The following is a 21,817-nucleotide window of genomic DNA, read 5'->3' on the forward strand; positions in this document are numbered from 1 at the left end:
TTTACCTCCAGTGTGCTGCAACTGATAATCATCAAATTAAATTATTTGAGAACTGGCTCAACAGATTCTTTAAAATATCTGGCTTCATTTTATACATCGTGAGCAGAAATGAGAAGGATGTCAGAATTTTTGTGAATAACGACCTAAATTTCAGTCTGTTTGGTGATCATATGACTTCGGATGACGTCATATGTATAGCATAATTTGTTAAAGAAAGAAAAAAGGCTAACCATTAGTCGAAATTTGATCTGTTTTTCAAAGCAAATGAGACATTTATACTGGCTCAGACAACACCAACAGTAGTGCACCTCTCTACCACAGAGGGGCGACATCGCACCAGCTGAAAGAGGTCTTTGAAGTTTCTGAAGGTAGGAGTAAACCCAAACGGGTGTTTGTTTTCACGTTGGCATGGACAGACCGCCATAACATGAATCACTATTACTGTTACGTTTCTCTGACGGGTAGCTTATCTTTCCTTTTAACCAGTGCCGCTTGAGCAGAGCTACCAGTGTAATTTATTGTTGTCAAACGGTGTAAACAAGCCAATCGAATCGCCATTTTTATTTAAATCAAAACAGAGGTCCTTCACTAGGTGGTCAAAATATTCTGGGGGTACAAACACCCTCAACAAGGACCTCACGAGGGGGACCTGAAGTAATAAACAGATCCAGGGCTGGAAACCATGGTTAAAGGCCTGGGCCGGTCATACCATATATGGGCAGAGTACAGCTACTTGTTTATAGTCTGTCTTGACTCATCTGCATGCCAGGGACAGGCGTCAACCTGATTTAATGTTGCTTAAAAGATTTCATTAGGAGCCAGTTCTTTTGTTTTTTTATGCATCAGTAACGAAGCAAATCACTGTCAGTAGTCATTTTACTTATTTCCCCAGTGTTCATCAAGACCTCTTTTCTAAGGGTAGGTAGGAAGTTATTTTAATGTTTTGGGTATACTATTAAATGAATAATTTACATCAATACCATATACATTCAATATATTAAGTCTATGCACTATATATCCCCAATTATAATTTATATTTCCGATCACTCAATAATAATGTAATGGATTCCTTTTACCATTAGTGCGATTTTGACAATTCAAGAGGCAACTCTTAAACCACACACAAAGACATAAGAAAATGAAGAGATTTACACATCTTAATTGACAGAAAAATAGTTAAGACAACTTTATTGTGTATCAAAATACTGTAAGTAACTTTTTAAATTCTGGAATACTGATTATACATTGACATTGGAGCACAAAAGGCTAAAGAGCTGACAAAGTGAGAGCAAATAAGTGACATTTAGCCAAACAAATGTTAAGACTTCCAAGTGTGTTTTGCATAACCAACAATAACTTGAACAAGCAGTATGCAACATTAATCTCCCTTTCGTTACACCTTGAGCCAAGAGCCAAGTGTGGGGCCTTTATTCAGCCATGTAATTTCCCTTTGGTGTTGCTAAATCACTTGGCACACAATCAGTGTTTTAAAGGCATCTAATTGACATTTTCAAAAATGTCTTTAAGATAAAATGGAGGCAACATGAAGCTCTGTAGATTGTAAAATATTCAAAACACACAGACGGAAGGGCACACCCACAGAGCTTTGGCACCAGTGTAAATTCAGTCTACGGCTAAGCGTCACTTCACCCAATGGTAAGTTAATTGAAAACAAATCTGTGTTAAACAAGCGGCTGAATCACATCTATATTTCTCCTGCTACTAGAAATGGTTCCTCTGTACAGTTACGACTGGAACAGCAGTCTCCTAAACCAGGCAAAAACATAGTAGCAGCTACTCAGTGTTTGGTTTACACCAGTTTGTTACTGATCTTGTCCATAACACAGAGCAAAAGCCACCAGGACCCTCTGCTTTAATTGATTACTGAATGCAGAAAATGTAACAGGATCCAAAAATTACTGGCATACAGTGACAAGGTGCTTCTTTTAAATCCCTCTCTTGCTTGAAAACTGAATAGTGGTGCAGGAAAATACTGGATGAGAGGATCATATAGAGGAAAAAGGACAAGAGTTTTCAGTGTTCAGGTATTTGATGCTGGTAGGAGCCTCAGATGGTGTTGAATGTTTTGGTGGAGAACCATTAGACAGTGATGTGATACGGGCTCCCAGGGATGTGCTCGTCGCCCCATTTAACCACCAGGATGTACTCCCCTTTCTCCTTCAGCTGGTAGGACACATTATAGAGACGGTTACCCAAGTGTTTCACCAAGATCTCCTCACAGGGCACTTTGGGTCCGTCCACTCCAACCAGGAGCATGTTCCTCCCTGTGTGGACATATGGAAATATATAGTAAAATATTGGCAATTAATAAGAACCAACTGCATAAATAAATAAATACATTTCTGACCCGTACCTGCTTTACTACAGTCCACACTGAAAGTGTTCTTCTGTCCTATGAAGCCCTTGTTGAGTCCCAGACCCTTGGCAACTACACGGCTGGCGTCGGAGCTGGCCCATCCTGGCGCTGCCTGTTGGCTGGTTGTCACGCTGCGGGTCACTGGGTCAACCAGAACTGATGAGGTCTCGTGCATGCTGTGGCTATTGACCAATCGAGAGCCTGCAAAGGACACATTTGAAATTATACGCGACTAGTTTCTGTCCATCACCAATAAGACAGACCTGCCAACCTTGAAGAAACTTTATGAGTACACCCTACCCCCCCCCCCCCCCCCCCACCACGGGCCCCCAGCGCACCCGACAGCCCACCGCCAATGTACGCTCCACCGTTGTCCACACACCAGTAAGTAATCTATGAGATACCTAACACTAAAATACATAATATACACAATATACTTTCACCAATTACGATTTATTAGTTACTCCATAACCAAATACAAGTAGACCATAAATGTTGTACAGTTACTGCACACCCATCATTGTGTTCAGGATATTATATACAAAAAAGGCTGATGATGGTTAAAAAATAGAACAAAAGACAGATTAAACACAAATAGTAAGATTAATAACAAACTACCGTATTCAATAGCAAAGGTGTTTGTTTTCCAGTAGATGGCAGCAATCTTCCACTAAACTATGGCACATTTCATATTTTCACTATGAATGAAACTGAGTAGTAGATATTTTATTTGAATTTGACATAAAATGTTGCTATTATATAAATAGACTATTATTACTAATTTATGTACATTTAATTTAATATTTAATCAAATTAAATATGAATTTTAATTAATAAATAAAAATGTATATAATTTAACACAACTACACAAAACTACACAACTGTAGAGTAAAAACATTAATAAAAAACTGATATTCCATGCGTTAAAAAAATCTGACAAGATTAAGGCAAAGTCACACTGTCTGGTGCCTCTCTAGACAACCCAGCACAATTGTTAGCATAAAGTTTAAGGTAAAAATAACTGCCATTCATTTACTAGTATCTTAATACTATGCAATTAGATAAACTGTTCCTTCATTACATCACTTTACCTGTCTTTATCCACATTTTTCATCTTCCCTGCATCAGAGGGCTTTGGTCTTTTTGATACTGTAGGGTAGGCTATGGCAGACTATAATGCTAATTTATAATGTGTCATGTGAATTCGACCATCTGTCACAATCAGGTAACTTTTTGTCTACTGACGCGAGTTAAGCACCCTCAAACGAAAGCAATGCTTTCTACATTGAATGTGGCAAGACGCGACGCAACACAACACAACAGTTACGTTAATTCATTTTATACCAGCAGGTCAAACAAAATCATACAAGAAACGAATTATGGAGCTTTGATATTACAGAAACGCAAACTCTATTCATTCATTAAAATTCGCTGAAAGTCAACCGAACAACTGTGCAACGTGCATGTTCTCATTTTAATTATCCATAACAACCCCAAAACTTGCCCGCTTGCTTTGCACATCTGCTAATAAACGATGGGCAAAGTTTTTCGACTATTTTTTTACCTTATTTTTTCCTTTTTTTTGCTCTGGATGTTATTGAGCTTGTAGAAGTTTAGCTCTTGTGTTCTTCTGAACATCTCGCGCTGCCATTGCCCGATGCCATTTTTATATCACTCCATAATCTGTCTATGTTTTAAATGCCTATTCCCCGAGTGGTAGGCTACAATGACTGGCTGTTTTAAAATATCTACGAGAAGAAGTCTAGGCCTCCATACTGACAGCTGGGCTCATAGCTTGCAGGTTTGCTTAGTACACTGTAACAATATTTAAGAATGCATATATTTTTTCCCATTTGATTGGTTCAACCGCCACTCGCCCAAATTTATTTAAAATATAATTTTTCGTCAAGTCAACCGCGGCTGTAACCGCCAACAGCGTACCTCTGTGACGCGGTTCAGCCATGGCATGCAAGCCTGCAGTTATCCGGCCTGCCTAGCTTGCTTGAGGCACTGAAATGAAACGAACGCGCGCGGCGCGGACTCGAAGCATTTGTCTAGGAGGGGCGGGCATGTAAGCGGAGGTAATGAAGCGCTCTGATTGGCCGAAAGCTTTTCACTCCACTTTCACGCTGTGGCTCAGCAGCAGAATCAACGTCATAGACTGCACTGAAACCGGCGAAATGCGAGATGCAACAAAATGCGTACATAGAGAGCAGCGAATCGTACAAGCGTACCAAAGGGTCAAAATGCGTGCCGAGTACGAAAAATGCGTACATGTTGGCAGGTCTGATAAGATACCACGATAAACTAATTTATGTAAACTCATGTTGCATAGCAACATCAATATTTTATGGTATCTAATTGTTCATTTTTAAGTTGGCAAAAACTAGACAACAAATTTAAATTAATTATAAAAATTCGATACCATGGGAGAAAAAAAAATTATGTTGAAAAGAACTAGACAATACAAGCACAAATAAATTAGTTATAAAATAAAAATAAACAATTAGATATCAGTTGACCAGAACTAGACAATACAAGTTGAAATAAGTGTTATAAAAATCAGTGATATAAAAACAACAATTTATTACCCATTTAGATTTAAATGGAGTAAAATAAGTTAAATTATTAGTTTTTTCCTCAACACCACAAAAAGCGCCACTGTATTTAAACCTGATAGCATCTCTTCTTACCTGTAATTTTAGCTTTGAATGGGCTGCCAACAATATGGTATGGTCCGCCATATTTGATAGAAATTAGGTAGTTTCCAGGGGCCATAGGGGTGTAGGTGACCTTGTAGCCCTCTGGGCATTCCTGACAGTCCATCTTCACCTTGGAAGGCCCATCGATGGTCACTGCCAAAGCACCTGGACCAGCTGAACTTGTGTTCACAACAAATTCACATGGTGATCCTGAAGAGGTGGTGGTGTGGGGTCAGTTTAGTTCAGCTGCACACATTGACAACTATAGGATCACACTGTACATGATATATCAATTTCTTTATACCAGTGCTGCCTCCTTCCAGACCAGCTCCATAAGCGGACACCATTCCTGGGTCTCCAGCCTGGCCTGTCTCACCAACACGGATCTTGAAGGGGCTTCCAGGGATGTGAGAACCATTGAATTTCACATCTATTAGGTACAGGCCATTCTCCCTGGGGATAAATCTCACAGCATACTTATCTGTGAGAAAGAAGGTAAGAGGAAACCAGTTGAAGATCAGTTAAAAATCACAACTAGTTTTGCTAAAACTTCACCACTAGGCTAACCTGCAACGTTGGTGCCAATCAAACCAATATGGTTTAAATAGTGTATATACAATTTAAGCTCTTAATCTCTCTCCTGGGTGCTTAATTTCCCCCAAAAGATGGAAATCCCTCAATGATTTTCTTGGACCATTTTACAGTACAAGAAACAAGCCTTCAACCCATTGTTACCTTCATCGATCTCTGTGACACAGCACTCTTCAAGCGCTCCGGATGGACTGTGAACTTTAGCGTCGATGACTCCCTTCGCCCCGTTTAGACTCACAGCAAAAGAGGCCGGCTGGTTCACCTTTAACCCGGACTCCTGCATTAACACGACACTGCCAAACTCAACTCGGGATCAAAAACTGAGTAAACGTCTGGTGCTCAGCACAACAAGTTAAAATATGCAACAGCTCTTTACCCAATATGTCTCTACAATCTCTTACCTTCAGGCTAACAGGGTTAAAGAGAGAGGCTTTGAGAGACCAAGAAATGAAAGCCCTCCATCCCCAGTAATACACAAAATTAAGTAGTTCGAAGTCAAAGAACAAAGACAAACAAGCCTCTTTTGCCCTCTTTAACCCTTTAGCCTATCACTTCCATCTGTTTTGGAGGAAGAGCTGTTGGGAGCCTTTAGGACAAGGCACGAGAAATACAAACAGTCCTTCAATATCCCAGAAACCCCAGCACACCCCTTGAACACAGCAGCAATGGATAACTGTGGCCTGTTTGGTGTGATTAGTGCATGCAACCTTTTGAGTTTCAATGTTATCAATTGAAACCTATTCCAGACAGTTAAAGATCTACACATTTAACATACGCAGCTACTAAATGTGTGCATGTATGTGAGCATGTGGTGTAGTAGGACAATTACCTCTCCTTTTCTGTTTGCACTTGATATATTCTACCTCACATTAAAACAAAAATCAAACTTGGTTTCATGTCATGGTGCTGTTTTCATTGTCATTGCAGCTGCTGTGCCAAGGGTTGACTTGGAGTTGTTTTGGGTGGACAAATGTCTGTCTTTCTCGAAGCCTCACCTGAAGACTGGCAACAGTGAGACGGCGGGCGTCGTCAGATGGAGAGGCCACGGGCACCACAAATGGACTGTCAGGGATGTGCTCATCATTGAACCGGATGGACACTTCGTAATCACCTGAAACCGATGGAGACCAGTCAGCTTCGACACTTACAACATACCATGAGGATAAACAAAACTTCCTATAGTATAAATGAGTTGTATATAGAGTGGACAAAAAGCCTCACCAGGCTCCTGGACAATGTAGGAGACACCGCTAGATCCATCCTTGCGGTCTTCAAAAGCAATCTCCGCCTTACTGGGTCCCTCCACTGCAATGGACAGACCACCAGCTCCTGCTTCACGGGTCCAAATGCTGAACTCCGCTGTACGTGGGGAACACACGAGGGATTAAACTGCAGTCACATTTACCGTTGTTGTGTGCAAAATCCAGTCATTTCAACAGGTTCCCAAATGATCTGGATTTTTGTGTGAAGGCAAGATTTCTCAACATGTCAAGTTATGCCAATTCACCACGCTGACCAACAGAAAGCTGCTTTGTTCGAAAGTGACTTCTGTGTGACAACAGACAATGACCCTTTTTTGCATCTTCAGGGCATTAAAGCCAATTTGACGTACTGGTCAAATCATACCTGGTACACCCGCCTCTGCTCTTTCTAATCCTGGGCCTCCAGCACGGACCTTATGGGCACCTCCCTCTCCAAGAGGACCCACAGTGAACTGGAAGGGGGATCCAGGGACATGTTGACCTTGATACTTCACACTGACTGTGTGCACACCCATCTCCGTGGGCACAAAGCGAATGCAGTAGGTGTTGTTTTCTCCCTCCATGATCTCAGCCTTGTGTATTTTGCCAGATGGGCTGGTCACCTGAGCGGTCATGTCTGCAATGCTAATCTCTGTGGGCCAAAAGTACAGAGGGCAACAAATGTAGGTGCATTAGAGGAGGGAATTGTTAATAAATTACATTTATGTTAATGTTATTTTTCCCACAAGTCCTACCAGGGATCTTCAGACTGAGGTCACACTGGCTGCCAACATTGGCCACAGATGCTGCTCTTCTTCTGCGGGTGATGCTCTCCTTCATCCGACCCTCTCCTGTCACTTTCACGGTAAAAGCACTTCCTGTAGGAGAAACATAACACGTGAAGTTAAAGCGCTTGTCAAATCACACAGCGATACATGACAAATTAAATCTGCCATTCTTAAAATATAGCAATGCTAGTAAATACCTGGAACATGTTGGTCAGCAAATTTGATGTTAATTATGTAATTTCCTGGTTCTGTGGGGGAATATGTGACTTTGCATGTGCCATCTTCCTGATCTTCAGTGTTGATATCCACCTTACTGGGTCCCTCGATAGACAAACTAAGTCCTCCATATCCTAAATATTAAAAAAATACAAATAATTCAATAAATTCAATAGAACAAATACAAAAATAAACAGATTTTTTTTAAACTATTACAAATATTAAGAAATACAAAAGCAAAAAATTATTAAAATGAATCCCTCGTTTTTAAACATTTCATTCACCTGCATCTCTGGTGTCAATGATAAATTCTGCAGGCTCAAAGGTACGGGCTTCACTCAGGCCTTGACCAGTCACACGCACACGGCTGGCATCACCAATCTCCGATTGGTTGATCATGACTGAAATGGGGCTACTAGGAATATGACGTCCATTTTTCTTAATGTTAACAAGATGCTCGCCAATTTCCTTCGGCACAAATGAGATGCCTTGAAAAAAACATCAGAAATAGAGGGCTGCGATTAGCACAACTGCTGACTTCACACTGACCTCTCATGTCTGTCACTTCCATCATAAAACTTACCCACATGCCCATTCCTGAGCATCTTGAGCAGGCACGGCTCCTCCCGACCAGAGGGGGTGGTAAGAGACGCGGTCAGCTGGCTGAGGTCCAGCTCACCGATGTCTAGAGGGATGTCAGCAGCTGAGCCCACCTTCAGATGAGACATGCGCATCGAGTCATCGCCTGTGGACAGACACTGAGTTGATGACATCACTACAAACAATGGACTTCTCCCCCCTCTAAATATCAAAGCAGTGTTTAAAGCACCTGTGATCTTGGCCATGAAAGGGCTGCCGGGAATGTGCTTTTCGTTGTACTTGACAATGATGTTGTAATCTCCGGGAATAACAGGGAGGTAAGACACAGTGCAGGTACCATCTTGATTATCAGTGCAGCTAATGTCTGCCTTTGACGGCCCTTCAATGGCCAGAGACAAACCACCTAATGAAAAAATTAAATCATAAATCAGCTTTTCATTGTGGACTGTTTAAATGACAGCATTTAAAGTTGTCTGTTCAAACCAGAGGTATTACTCACCATCCTAAATTAATGGCTTAAGCACTAGATGCATACATTTTAACCAAAGAGGAAATAATTAAGGATAAACATTAATTAAAAGCTTAAATTAGTCATGCAATATACGAGCCAATCAAGATGTGAGCGTCTATACCCTCTCCAGCGTCCTTGGTGTTGACAGTGAAGACTGAAGGTTTATTGACCATGCCATGAATGAGACCAGGACCATAGGCAGTCACGTGACCGCTGTTGACATAGTCCACATAGAACTGCAGTGGACTTCCTAAGAGGGCCAAAGAATTCATAATTAAGAACCACTATATTCATTATCCATGAAGGCAAATGCTTTTTTAAAGAATATCCTCAATTGGTCATTTGTAATGGTTTCATTCTCTAGTATACTTGGTCACTTTTGTTTCTTTTTCCACCAATACAAACAAGTCCAGGTTCTTATACCTGGGATGTGTATTCCATCATATTTGATGTCCATCTCATGCAGGCCAGCCTCAGTTGGGGCGAATTTCACTGTGACTGTGCCGTCCTTGTTATCGGTAATATCAGGCTTGGCCACTTTTCCTGAAGGCATTCTTACATCACCTGTGAGACATTAGGTACATGAGAATCTTCTCATACAAGTGAGGACATTTCTATTTGATGGATTTGCAGAGTACATTACCTGTAATTTCTCCCTTCTGGATGGTGAAAGGAATGACCAAGTCGAAGGGTCTTAAACCAGCTACATCCAGTCCATTCATACCCAGTTGTCTGTCTGTAGCCTGTGAGGAAGGAGAGGGAAATCAGACAGATCAAAACTAACCATGAGGTGGACACTCAACTCAGATAGAAATCAGAACCTGAAAATCTAAAGCTAATGTGTTTGTTTCTGTAATCTGAATTTACTAATTACTTAGTTTTGTTTAATATACATTTTTATTTCACTGTATGTTCAATGTATTTTACTAGGTCATGAGTCTACTCAAGAATAAAATTCAACAGACAAACAATAATATTCAACTAAGCATATCAAATTACGGCTGATGTCCATATACTACAGTTTAAAAAGTTTGAAAAAGTTAGCAAAGCTGAATTTTCAGCAGCAATTACCTTTTGCAGTCTTCAAAAATCATACTAATATGGTGATGTTACTTAAAATGATCCCCCTTATTATCAATATTAATAGCAGTTGTGCTGCTTAATATATTGTGGAAAAAGTGAGGATTCTTTTATGAATAGAAAGCATTTATTTGAAATCGAAATCTTTGGGACCATTATAAATGTTTTTTATAATGTTAAATGGATATTTAAAAATATATATACACACATTACTGACCCCAAACTTTTTAACTGTAGTGTATATTGTTTTTGGTCAAGAAAACACAAATGAAGAGCACAAACAGCAGACATGACAACAGAACCCTAAAATAAATAAATGAATGCAGATGAAAAACAATAAATGGAGATGACGAGGATGATGATGATGCAGCCACCAACACTGTGAGAGGAGAGAATGACATTCTAATGAGAAATGGCAGGATGAGTCAGTGATTGACCAATCTGGAGAAGGGGGTGGAGAAAAAGCCAAGCAGACAAGTGGCAATGTGACCAACGCAACGATGATGTACCACACACAAAAAAACAACAATTGAAATGCCAACACAAAAAGACAATGACGGTGTCAAACACAGCTTAAGCTCTGCAACAATCAGCCATTTTGTTCAAATGTAGATTGCCCACATTTATTGCTTTCCAAAATGGCTGTCACTCTATAAATCAAAAATGTATTGAAGAATCCACATGAAGGAAGAATCATGGGAAATACAATTAAAGAAACCTAAACCTGGAGGAAGACAAAAACAGTAGGGTAAAAGGGGGAAGGACGTAGGACTGATTGGGGACTTGTCAGTAGCAGAGCAGGAAATGGAGACGGGGAGGAAAAAGGGGCGTGTCAGTACCCATGGCTGGCCCATGTTGGGCGCGTAGGCGTACTGCAGGTTCTGGGTCTGCTGCATTAGTTGGTCAGGGGAGTCACCTTCCAAAGCCTGAGACAGGGCAACAGAATCAAAGATGAAATCCCTCCAATTACAACCACCATCTCTGATTCAAAGCGGCTCAACCAGGACGCCACTAAGAAATTTAGTTTAAGATTCTTGACATTTCAAAACTATAGTTCATCCCAAAATGGTGTAATTTCTTTACCCTCATATTTTTCCAAAACCACTAGTTTTGTCTGAGGAACTGGTCAAAAAGTTAACCTTAATATTTGCCCTAGCACAGTATCTCAACAGCAAACGATGAGGCCCCGGGATAACAATGAATAAAACGTACACACAGATGTAACCAAATTATTTTTCCCCCTCAATAACATACTGCTCTACTATTTAAGCTCATTGTTATTTAGACGTCGACACTGTCATGGTCTTAAATATTACAGACATTTGAAATGATAAGTCCAGTCAATGGAAGAGTGCTTCTGTCAGATCTAAATCACCCGGTTGTCAAGAATGGAGGTTGTCACTCCCGTAAATAACCAATCTGTATTTAATAGAGCCTAATTATTTCAAGCGATGACCACCAAACTCAACACAAACCTTCAGGATGTTCTGATTATGTAGATAATGTGTTTTCTAACTAATCATACTTAGTTTTTCTTAAATCAACGATTAAAACTCCTCAAAATCCCACTTACAATAATGGAATATTCAAATGAGCAGAGACTCTGCAAACTCCAACTGTCAAAAAATGTAATTTAAACAAATTCAAATCTATCCATTCATTCATCCACCCATAAGCCTATAGCAACACTAAAAACACCTGGGTAGTTCTTACTTAAATTGGACCATAAAGTCCACACTAGAAGTTTAATAACTGCTTTCTAGTTTGTAACCAACTCTGTACTTTATTCGGTTGCATCATTTGTTCTTAAGGCAGAACGTAGGAAGTAGGTTGCAAGCTCTCCGTAAAGTAATGTGTAGTCACATATGTTTACCCTCCATATTCCACTAGCAGCCTTCAAATACCAATGAATGCCATGAATTTCAGTATATCCTTCATTCGAACACTTTTTGCCCCACGTAACTAACATTTCCTTTAAATACGATACTACGTAACCATGAAAAACACAATAGGTATTTTTATATATATGGTCAATAACATTCAGTGTGTGAGTTCTAACTTAGTGCCCATTTACATCAAAACTAGGCTAAGTTGTAACTTAAGTTGCAACCGAGATGTTAACACCTACTAACATCCTAAAATATGCCGGCTACATGCTAAAAATTCTAACAATTTGCTAAAACTTATGCCATAAGTGCTAAAATATGCTATGAACACATTGCATAAACTATTTTACATTAAAACATTAGATTTTGCTTTTTAAAGACAAAGTAAAAAATGTTGAGAACCACTGCCCTAGAAACATGGGAAAACTAGCAGCATCTGATTCATTACATGTGTTTTTGGTTTTCCTTCAATAAAGCAATTGCCGTTCACATAACTGGCCAAACATTTGTTTACAAGTCAAACTTGTTCAGTTCTTTAGTTCAACTGATGCGACCAATGATCAGTCAAAACAGTTAACAACTCACTAGAGGGGGAAATTATCAATAAACAACTATACTTAAATTTCCATCTGTTCACCACTCAAAGCTCTCACATGGCTGCAGAAGGAAATACAGCACATGAGTTACTATGTGATATTTTTATGGTAGTTCAGGTGCTTTTGACACTGCTGTATCCTTTTTTTTTTAAACTTGAACACTCCAATCCCCACAAGAGAGCACCTAAAACATTAATCTAAGTTTCTACATTTTGTTTCATGGATGAAAGAAATACCGTTTTGGAACAACATGAGGATGACGATTTTAATTTTGGGGGGAATTAATCCCTTAAATTGCATGTTGATGCTTACCACAGTGTAATTGCAACAATGAGCTAGGAATTCCTTCACACCGTAATGATGGTTTTGCACTAAAGTTTCACAGTGTATATTTAATGCACAATCCCACTACAAGGGCTACCTGTAAGAGTTTGTCCACCGCGTGAAATGAATATACTGTGATCCATATGAATAAAGGATCTGTATGGCATATATGTACCGTGACTTGGAAGGGGCTGTTGGGAATGTGCTCTCCACCGAAGCGCACACAGATGACGTATTTCCCTGGTTGGGGTGCTGTGTAGAAGATGTCAAATGTTCCATCCTCATTTTCAACTACGTCCACATCCACCTCGCCTCCATCTGGAGTACACACTGTGCATGTCACCTTGCCCTTCCCAGCAGCCTTTGCATCCACAGTGATGACGGTCTGCTCTCCGATCTGAATGGTTGGGCCAACTCCAGCTCCTACATAATACAGAGGGGTTTAGTCACAGATAATGTGCAGGCAGCTGTTTTGTTATTAGCAAGTTTAGTACCCGTCCCTCCATAGTTACATTCCACCATGCACTAGATGCAAAATGTCTGGAACGCCAAGGCAACAGATGACTTAAAAGTAGGATCCATCACCAGTGGTTCTCAACCAGGGGGCCACAGGATGACTTTAAAAAAATTGAACTCAATCTATTAATTTAAAAACTTTTAATGTATTAAATTTAAATGCTAAAAAACAAATCAAGATATTAACTTTCCTTTCAGTATTGTTTTTAATTGAATACACAGTTCTTGAATCTTCTGGAATCACAAAATTAACCAGGGGTAATTTATTAATTAAATCAACATTCCCAGCTTGTTAATAAAAAAATAAAAAATAAAGTTATTACAGCAGAAATACAGAAAATATCTTCGCCTCCATTTGTCCAACACACTACTCGAAGACTTTTAAATCAAAAAGGTTGAGAATCACTGATCTAGACGTCTTTTCCTCCTCGGTGACTACATAAAAGATGGATCCACTATCCTGTTGCCTCAATTTCCAGAGTCCTACTATCCATTTAACAATGCAACCAGTAAAAAGCTGAGCTGAGAGTACATCCCATCCATTCCATTCCATATTAAAGACCTGATACAGTAAGTTAGTGATTAGTCACCTGCAGTCGACAACTAATTCACTATTGTACTTCAAGTCAAAGTCACTTTGAAGTAACAGGAAATGCAAGATAATCTAAATGTGGACTATCATATACAAATGCAATTTTGCATGCAGATCCAAACTATAAGACTACAGCATTATTCAAAGCGCTTACCCAAACCGTGACCTCCGATTGAGACTGAGACCGTGAAGCAGAGCAAGAAAAAGTGAAAAAGTAACAATCAGGGTAAAATACAACAAAATGTGTGCAAGAGATAAAACAAAAGTGGGGAATGAAGTGATGGGAATGTGAGCAGCACTGCACAGGAGGTGTGTGCGTGTGTGTGTGTCTGGGTGGGGGATGAAGATGGGAGAAGTACACAGAAACTTTACACACTTCATACAAAAGAACAAAAAAAAAAGTTCCCTTGTGAAAACCAGCCTGAACATTAAGTTATAGATTAGACAAAAAAGGCTCAAAGAACACAGGAGAGTCATCAAAACATTTAGTTTCCAGTGGTTCCCAAACCACAGGATTATTCTGATCCTTCCATTCAGTGTGTATACTGGCAGACACAAGAAATGGGTAAATAAAGAAGCACACTGCCCTCTCTTTTATGTAATATGGATAACAAGCAGTTTGGCTCACTTTGCAGTGAAAATATGAGGCGTTTATATCTATATATTAGGACTGCATGACGAGCAAACACTAATTGCAATATTTAGTTTTTGTGCAATACATATTGCGATATGAAACCCCCCCCCCAGAATTTTTTTTAAATCTTTTTTTTTAAATAAATTGTTCTAGAGTGATTAGTGTGATTTTGGTTGGTGCGTGTGTGTGTATCGGCATAGTAAACAAAAACTTCAAAAAGCTGAAACATTTGAGCACGAACCATATTTTCAGGGTTGAACAATTTTTGGGGGGAAAAAACAAACTTTAAAACCTTGAGTGTTCACACTTAGGTAAAATCCTCACAAGAACAAACTCAGTAATCATATTCACTTAAGCCAAATTCCAACTGTTTGTGACCTATTCAATAGGACTATAATTTAAAAACAAACTAAATTAATACACAAAAATGCATTGCAATAATACAATTAAAAGTGTAATATTAAAACAGCTTTAAATAAAAGTATTAAAAAAATTATAATTTAAGCATAATTTTAAAAGTTACAATACTAATATTTCCTAATTTTTTAAACATTAAACCATTGTGATTTTACTTTGGCAGTTTGCAAACAATGTGCTATCGGTTTCAGAGTAAAGCATGGTACAGCTCATGATAGTTTTTTTTAGCTGTGCTTCATATTTAATCAAATCGTGAAGGCTACGATTATAATAATCACATTAAGCCATACCGCAATATCGATATTATTCCGATATATTGTACAGCCCTACTATATTATGAACTTTAGAGAGAGAGCTGATAGTTAATTCTGAAATAAATAGAAATGGGTCTACATGGTACATATAATCAGTAAATGCACAGACTGGTAAATGATGTTGCCTGATACAACCTGAGCATTACATACCTGTGACTGTGCATTTGCTGGCATCTCCTGTGGGCAGGGCTCTGATACGATATGGGGAATATGGGATCTCATCACCACCATACTTGATGAGAATGGTGTAACGGCCGGTCATGTCAGGCACATAGGACACAAGGTATGTCCCATCCTGATTATCACGAATGTTAGCCTTCTTCAGCTTCCCTTCAGGGTCCTAAAATAAGCATTAAGAACCAAACAATACATAAAAGGTTGTAAGAGTCAGTAGCTACTTTATGGCTGTAAAGGGAAGCATCAGCTCACAGTGATCTGGACAGCCAAGAGTCCCTCTCCTGCATCTTTGGCATCAATAGTGAACTCCACGGGCAGACTGGCAGGCACACCAGTGGTATTCAGACCAGGACCGCTGGCACGGACCTTACTAGCGTCATGAGTGGGCAGAACCTTTACCTTATAAGGACTGAATAAAGAGACCAAAAACAGTGTGTGAGGGGAACTAAAGACCAAGGAAGGACAGGAACCAAGGGAATTTAAAAATGCACCAGGCCTGATATAATATTAGAGGTCGATGCCAATACCAATTTCAACACTACAGAAAAAACAATCTGCTATTGAATACATTACTTTATGCTGTTAAATATTAATATAAACAATAAAACACAATTAAAATATTCCTCTAATTGACAGTACTCACTATTAGGGCTGTAGCAAGTGTGATGGTAACATTTAAGCGTAGACTCTTTACTTTGGTATTGGCACTTTTGACGGCACTAAACTAAAACTTTAGTTTTTTTTATATTTATTGCAAAATTCATGTTGACAGATAATAGATAAAACAATAAAACAGACATAAGATGTTTAAGGTCCATTTTTAAAACTCATTTTGATTCTAGACTGACATTAACCTTTTCAAGTGTCTCCTAAACAGAAACAGAATAAACCACATGACTGAGCATAAGGTGGCCTAAAGTTTGCAGACATGTAAAAGGTTGGTGGTGACAGATCTGAGGTTGCAGTTTACCTGTGTGGGATTTCCTCATCAGCATACAGGACGTTAATTGAATATGGCCCTTCCCTGGTGGGTACGTAGCTGACAGTGTGAGTCCGGTCACCATTATCTACCACCTCAGCAGGCTCCACGACTCCTTCATAACAAATAGTAATCGTCACAATCTTCCAATTCAATGGAGGGGGAAAAAAACATCCAAACAAACAAGATGACTCTTGAGTCATGCTCACCTTTAGGTCCCTGCACTCTGACCTGCAAAGGAGCCACTCCAGCCTTGCTTGCATCCACAGAAAAGACCTGTGGGATATTGGCACGCACATTGTTTCCAAGCCCCTGACCCTGGCATTTCACTTTAGTTGCGTCGACAGTATCGTGGACCGGTACAGAGAAAGGGCTTCCTGTTTCAAAGTAATATCAAAATAATTAAAGTGTGCTTTAAGTAATAAAAGTAAAGAAAAAGTTCCATTTTGCCCATCCTATCCATAACTCGAACTATAATATGAGTTGTGATCATTACACCACTAACTAATAACTAAAACACTAACACATGATGCAAAAATACTGACCAGTGATTGGTTGGCCTCCATAGGTGACATTGAGGTTGTATGTGCCTGACTCATATGGGATGTATTCAACACAACAGCTGCCATCTTTGTTATCAGTGCAGGACATTTTGGCCTCAGAAGGTCCCTCCATAGCCAGCCCCAATCCACCTGTACCGGCCCCACTGCACAAGATACAGACGAGGAGTGAGGCAGAGAACCTTTAAACCTTCAACTTACTGACGCAGTGACCAATTTGATCAAGGTACAGCAGCTCAAAATCAAACAAAAAGCAGAGTGTTAAATCTACCCACCGGGTCTCCACTGTGAACTTGTTGTGTTTGTTGGTGATGCCAGACTGAAGTCCTGGGCCATGTACACGCACACGTGCCGGGTCACAACCCTCGGTCACCGGCACACGGAACGGGCTCTTGGGTACCGGGGTGTTATCGTAAGCGACCTCAACATTGTGTGTGCCTATTAATATACGCCACAGAAGATTAGCGGAAATACAATCCTTAATATTGCAGTAATCTACTACACTTTAAAAGTGGTGCACTGCATATCCATGTAAAACTTACCACAAATGCAGCTAAGATGGATACAATACAATATATATAAAAAATTATTAAATAAAACCCTAACAACTAAAATTAACAAATAAATTCAAAGCATCACATTACAATTTAACATACAAAAAAAGGTCATTCCTTTTGACATTTGCTAAGGATTCCATTTAAGTGGTATTACATTAGTGCAATTAAATTAATTCTAAAGATTAATGTTAGTTGAGCATTAGATGACCAAGATAATATAAAAATATAAACGGAAACTCACCCTCCTCATAAGGCGTGTACTCCACTTGGTAAGTGCCGTCTCCCAGGTCTCTGATCAGAGCTTCAGTGCGGTTGCCTGATGGGTTATTGATACATGTCTTGATATGATTACCACCCGTTTTGGTGAGAGCACGAGCATCCACAGTGAAATCAGTAGTGGCCTCCCGGAAAACGCCTACAGATGAACAAATTGAACAAAGTGAATAAATGAGCAAAGACAAGGAATTCCTGTCTTCTAAACCTGAGAAGACCACACTACCTTTGCCCTCTACTCCGGGTCCAAACACTTTTACTCCACCAGTTTCCACGGCAGGCTCCACGTTGAGTCTGGCTGGGAAGTTTGGCACATCCTGATCACCGTAGCGAATGGTGAGTGTATAAGCTCCAGGGTACAGAGGGATATAAGTGATGGTGTAAGTTCCATCCCCATTGTCTTGAATATGGACTTCAGCCTCGGTGCCATTGTCTGAGATGATCTCTATAGTCAGCTCAGCAGGACCAGCATTAGTGCAATCGACCACAAACTTTCCTGGCTCGCCAACCTTAGCTCTCTCCAGACCTGGCCCAGAGCATCGCACCTACACATGAGAAGATTTTGGGATATGAATGAAAGCGTGCACTAAAGCCAATTAGGGGCTCAGATGCCAAAACCACTCACTGAGAAGTTGTGCAACATTAAGCAAATTACAGTGTGTAGAATAAACACCCCACAAGAGATTTCCTAATTCCTTTGTCGTCTTGTTAAACCAGCAATAATATTTAATTCCTAGGTTGAGCAACATTTCCAAACTGCCTCACCTTAGACGGGTCAGAGGGTGCAATGGCTTCCACAGGGAATGGACTGCCAGGGATGGGGGCACCATCATATGTCAGTTCAACCTCATAGGGTCCCTTATCCCTGGGGATAAAACGAACCTGGCTGGTTTCTGGGCTCAGGCCTGGTTCAACTTTACAGGGCACTGATTTGCCAGATGGGCCTGTAACCTTTGCGCCAACCTTGCCCTGACCACCTGCTCCTTTAGACTTGACCGTGACATCCTGATCCTTTCCAACCGCCATTGCTGGGAAAAAAAGGAGCAGATAATTTGATTGTTAAGTGGGTGTTCATATTGCCGGTTAATTGGTCACAAGCTAGACAAGGAAAGTGATAACTTACTTTCGCCAAGACCAGCCACTTTAACTTTACTGAGGTCCAAAGATGGGGCAACTGCTACAGCAAACGGGCTCTTGGGAATGGGATCACCCCCATAGGTGACATTCAAACCCATATTGCCCTAAAGAAGAAAATGATCACTTAGATTCTACCAGTACTCAATAGATAAATTAGATTTAGAAAACCACTTAAAAAAAAAACAATACAATATTTAGCTCAAAACCAAACAATAGTAATAAAAAGTGTGCCTACATGTTGGACTGGGGTGTATTTAACAGTGTGGGTGCCGTCATGATTGTTGATGATGTCAAAGTCACGGACCGCCTCTCCCTTGTTGGGTCCAGTGAACTGAGCGTCAAGTTTAGCTTTGCCTGCAGCCTTTGTGTTCACAGTGAAGTGAGTTGGTTTGTTCAACTCCACACCTTGAAGAGAAATAAGAGCTATTTTTGTTCACTATTATACTATTTGATTCACCTTTAACCTATAAACAAAACTGAGGGGGGAAACCAAACATATTTTGGTTTATTTTGGACTTAATTATTTCTTCAAAAGTAACGGAGTGTGCAAAATAAATTAATGAACGAAATGTAAACAATAACATTTAATTTACTTGTTCAACAACAAATTACAAGCATGACGGCTGACAGAGATGCCCATGTTAGTCTTTGCCATTTATCTCACCAGTGCGGCTGAGTCCAGGCCCCTCTACTTTAACTTTGCTGGCATCATGAGAGGGATCGACCTTGATTCTGATGGGAGTCATGGGAATGGTCTAGAAAAAAAAAGATTTTTTTTTTTTTATAAAAGAATCCCCCACTAGACCACTTCACCACATACACATGTGCTTCTCCGCTTACCTGTTCAGCAAATAGCACCATGATTGTGTAGCTGCCTGCACCAGGGGGAGTGTATTTGACAGTGAATGTGTCATTGTCATTTCTAATGATGTCAAAATCGATGTCAGCCTCAGCAGGTCCCACCACACCTGGAGCACATTTGATGCCTATACTGATGTCACCTAGAAAGAGAGACCAAAAAAATATATTAGGCTTATTAGACCATAAAAAGATATGAGGATATTAGTTCACATCGTTCTTTTACAGTTAAAGCTCTTACCCTGTCCAGCCTCAGCGCAATCCACAGTGAAGTATGTGGGTTCAAATGCCTTCAGGCCAGTCTTGGCTACTCCAGGTCCTGATACTCTAACCTTATTGGGATGGCACCCTGCTCCAATATTCATCTACACAACAATTTAAAAAAAACATTACTGGTGTGCATCTTGAGACAAAACAATGGCAGTGATTCATTGACATATTTTAATATATGTCAGTGCAAGTTGCTTTCAGTTACAACAGCTCAAACATGCATTTTAGTATGGGTCTAGGTTTAAGGCTTGTCTGTGAAACTGGAGGATCAAGTAATGCATTAAGTAACAAACAGCAATGGTAACACTTGAAGCTTATTTTTTTATATATATATATATATATATATATATATATATATATATATATATATATATATATATATATATATATATATATATATATATATATATATATATATATATATATATATATATATATATATATATATATATATATATATATATATATATATATATATATATATATATATATATATATATATATATATATATATATATATATATATATATAATTTTTATTAATACCTATATAATACATAAAGACTTCAAGTAAATTGCTAGCATAGTAATTATAAATATCTTAACCATATCTGAATTACAACCCACCCTGAATGGGCTCTCTGGGATGTTGACTCCGCCCCATGACACCATCACAGTGTGTTTGAGAGGTTTGCGAGGAGTGTAGCTGCAGGTGTATGTTCCATTGCCATTGTCCTTCACCTGCACATCCACTGGGTTTCCATCACGGTCCTGAGAGGGAAAGAGCTTGTTAGTGCTTTGATTTAGAGAGATGTAGTTCCGTTATGAGCAATAAAGCAAGATCCACACCTGAGCTTGAATCTTTAGAGGAGCTTTGCCACCTAGTTTGGCATCCACAGTGAACTCGGCTGGTTTGCCGACTGACAGGCCAGAGCTCTGCAGACCTGGACCATAAGCTTTCACCTGAATTTTAAATGAGTCACAACAACAGCCTAATTTAAATCTGTACAATATGGACTACCAACTGCTCATATTAGCATCAAACCTCAAGAAGGAAGCCAGATTCATTACCTTGTCTGGATAAAAGTCTTTTGCCGGACCAGGCACGATTTCAGCCATGAAAGGGCTGAGCTGGATGTCCTCATTCTTACAGAGCACATGAACGGCATATTCGCCTGGTTCTGTGGGCCAGTACCTCACGTCACAGGAGCCATCTCCCTTATCATCACATTCAATCTTAGCCGGGGATGGGCCCTCCACTGAGAAACCTGAATGGAGAATTCCCAAAATTGAAATTGTTGTTCTGGATTTGCAATTCAATTCAAAAATTCTATTTCTGGTCAAACAGGCAGATAAAAGTAGACCAAGCTAGTGAAATATACCCAGAGTTCCCACATCATCCCCGACAGCTTCCACCACAAAGTCAGCAGATTTGCCTACAACACCACTCTCTAGACCTGGACCCCATGCCCTCACTGGCTGCGGTCCTGCTTCAGATCCGATCTTCACCTCAAATGGGCTGGATGAGAGATGGGAGACATTTAGTCTAAATCACCTCTAGTTTAAACAGTAGATCATGGCACTAGCAACACCAAAATTATGGGTTAAAGAACATGGACTGA

General features: G+C 39.7%; 1 protein-coding gene across 2 annotated transcripts in view; it reads right to left on the bottom strand.

Moving 5' to 3' along the window:
* Window positions 1-1,161: 1,161 nt before the first annotated feature.
* flna (filamin A, alpha (actin binding protein 280)) overlaps window positions 1,162-21,817 on the bottom strand; it is a 43,822-nt gene continuing 23,166 nt past the window's right edge. Inside the window, exons 11-47 of one of the 2 annotated variants that reach the window (XM_079803150.1) lie at window positions 21,578-21,714; window positions 21,267-21,463; window positions 21,045-21,158; window positions 20,823-20,966; window positions 20,168-20,291; window positions 19,909-20,069; window positions 19,733-19,823; window positions 19,304-19,473; window positions 19,055-19,172; window positions 18,697-18,959; window positions 18,158-18,476; window positions 17,900-18,073; window positions 17,377-17,539; window positions 17,087-17,247; window positions 16,751-16,918; window positions 16,533-16,656; window positions 15,815-15,971; window positions 15,536-15,725; window positions 14,175-14,198; window positions 13,088-13,335; window positions 10,946-11,032; window positions 9,670-9,769; window positions 9,450-9,590; window positions 9,148-9,276; window positions 8,745-8,918; window positions 8,499-8,660; window positions 8,200-8,403; window positions 7,897-8,049; window positions 7,667-7,789; window positions 7,297-7,563; window positions 6,892-7,029; window positions 6,666-6,781; window positions 5,815-5,947; window positions 5,384-5,560; window positions 5,071-5,289; window positions 2,375-2,578; window positions 1,162-2,285 (exon numbers count right to left, since the gene is read on the bottom strand). In XM_079803150.1, the coding sequence (XP_079659276.1) occupies window positions 2,101-2,285; window positions 2,375-2,578; window positions 5,071-5,289; window positions 5,384-5,560; window positions 5,815-5,947; window positions 6,666-6,781; window positions 6,892-7,029; window positions 7,297-7,563; window positions 7,667-7,789; window positions 7,897-8,049; window positions 8,200-8,403; window positions 8,499-8,660; window positions 8,745-8,918; window positions 9,148-9,276; window positions 9,450-9,590; window positions 9,670-9,769; window positions 10,946-11,032; window positions 13,088-13,335; window positions 14,175-14,198; window positions 15,536-15,725; window positions 15,815-15,971; window positions 16,533-16,656; window positions 16,751-16,918; window positions 17,087-17,247; window positions 17,377-17,539; window positions 17,900-18,073; window positions 18,158-18,476; window positions 18,697-18,959; window positions 19,055-19,172; window positions 19,304-19,473; window positions 19,733-19,823; window positions 19,909-20,069; window positions 20,168-20,291; window positions 20,823-20,966; window positions 21,045-21,158; window positions 21,267-21,463; window positions 21,578-21,714 (5,959 nt within the window). In that variant the 3' untranslated portion in view covers window positions 1,162-2,100. The remainder of the gene's footprint in view (window positions 2,286-2,374; window positions 2,579-5,070; window positions 5,290-5,383; window positions 5,561-5,814; window positions 5,948-6,665; window positions 6,782-6,891; window positions 7,030-7,296; window positions 7,564-7,666; window positions 7,790-7,896; window positions 8,050-8,199; window positions 8,404-8,498; window positions 8,661-8,744; window positions 8,919-9,147; window positions 9,277-9,449; window positions 9,591-9,669; window positions 9,770-10,945; window positions 11,033-13,087; window positions 13,336-14,174; window positions 14,199-15,535; window positions 15,726-15,814; window positions 15,972-16,532; window positions 16,657-16,750; window positions 16,919-17,086; window positions 17,248-17,376; window positions 17,540-17,899; window positions 18,074-18,157; window positions 18,477-18,696; window positions 18,960-19,054; window positions 19,173-19,303; window positions 19,474-19,732; window positions 19,824-19,908; window positions 20,070-20,167; window positions 20,292-20,822; window positions 20,967-21,044; window positions 21,159-21,266; window positions 21,464-21,577; window positions 21,715-21,817) is intronic. The other variant, XM_079803151.1, reaches the window with a different exon arrangement.

This window comes from Gobio gobio (genome assembly GCF_949357685.1).
Source record: "Gobio gobio genome assembly, chromosome: 21".
Taxonomy (NCBI): domain Eukaryota; kingdom Metazoa; phylum Chordata; class Actinopteri; order Cypriniformes; family Gobionidae; genus Gobio; species Gobio gobio.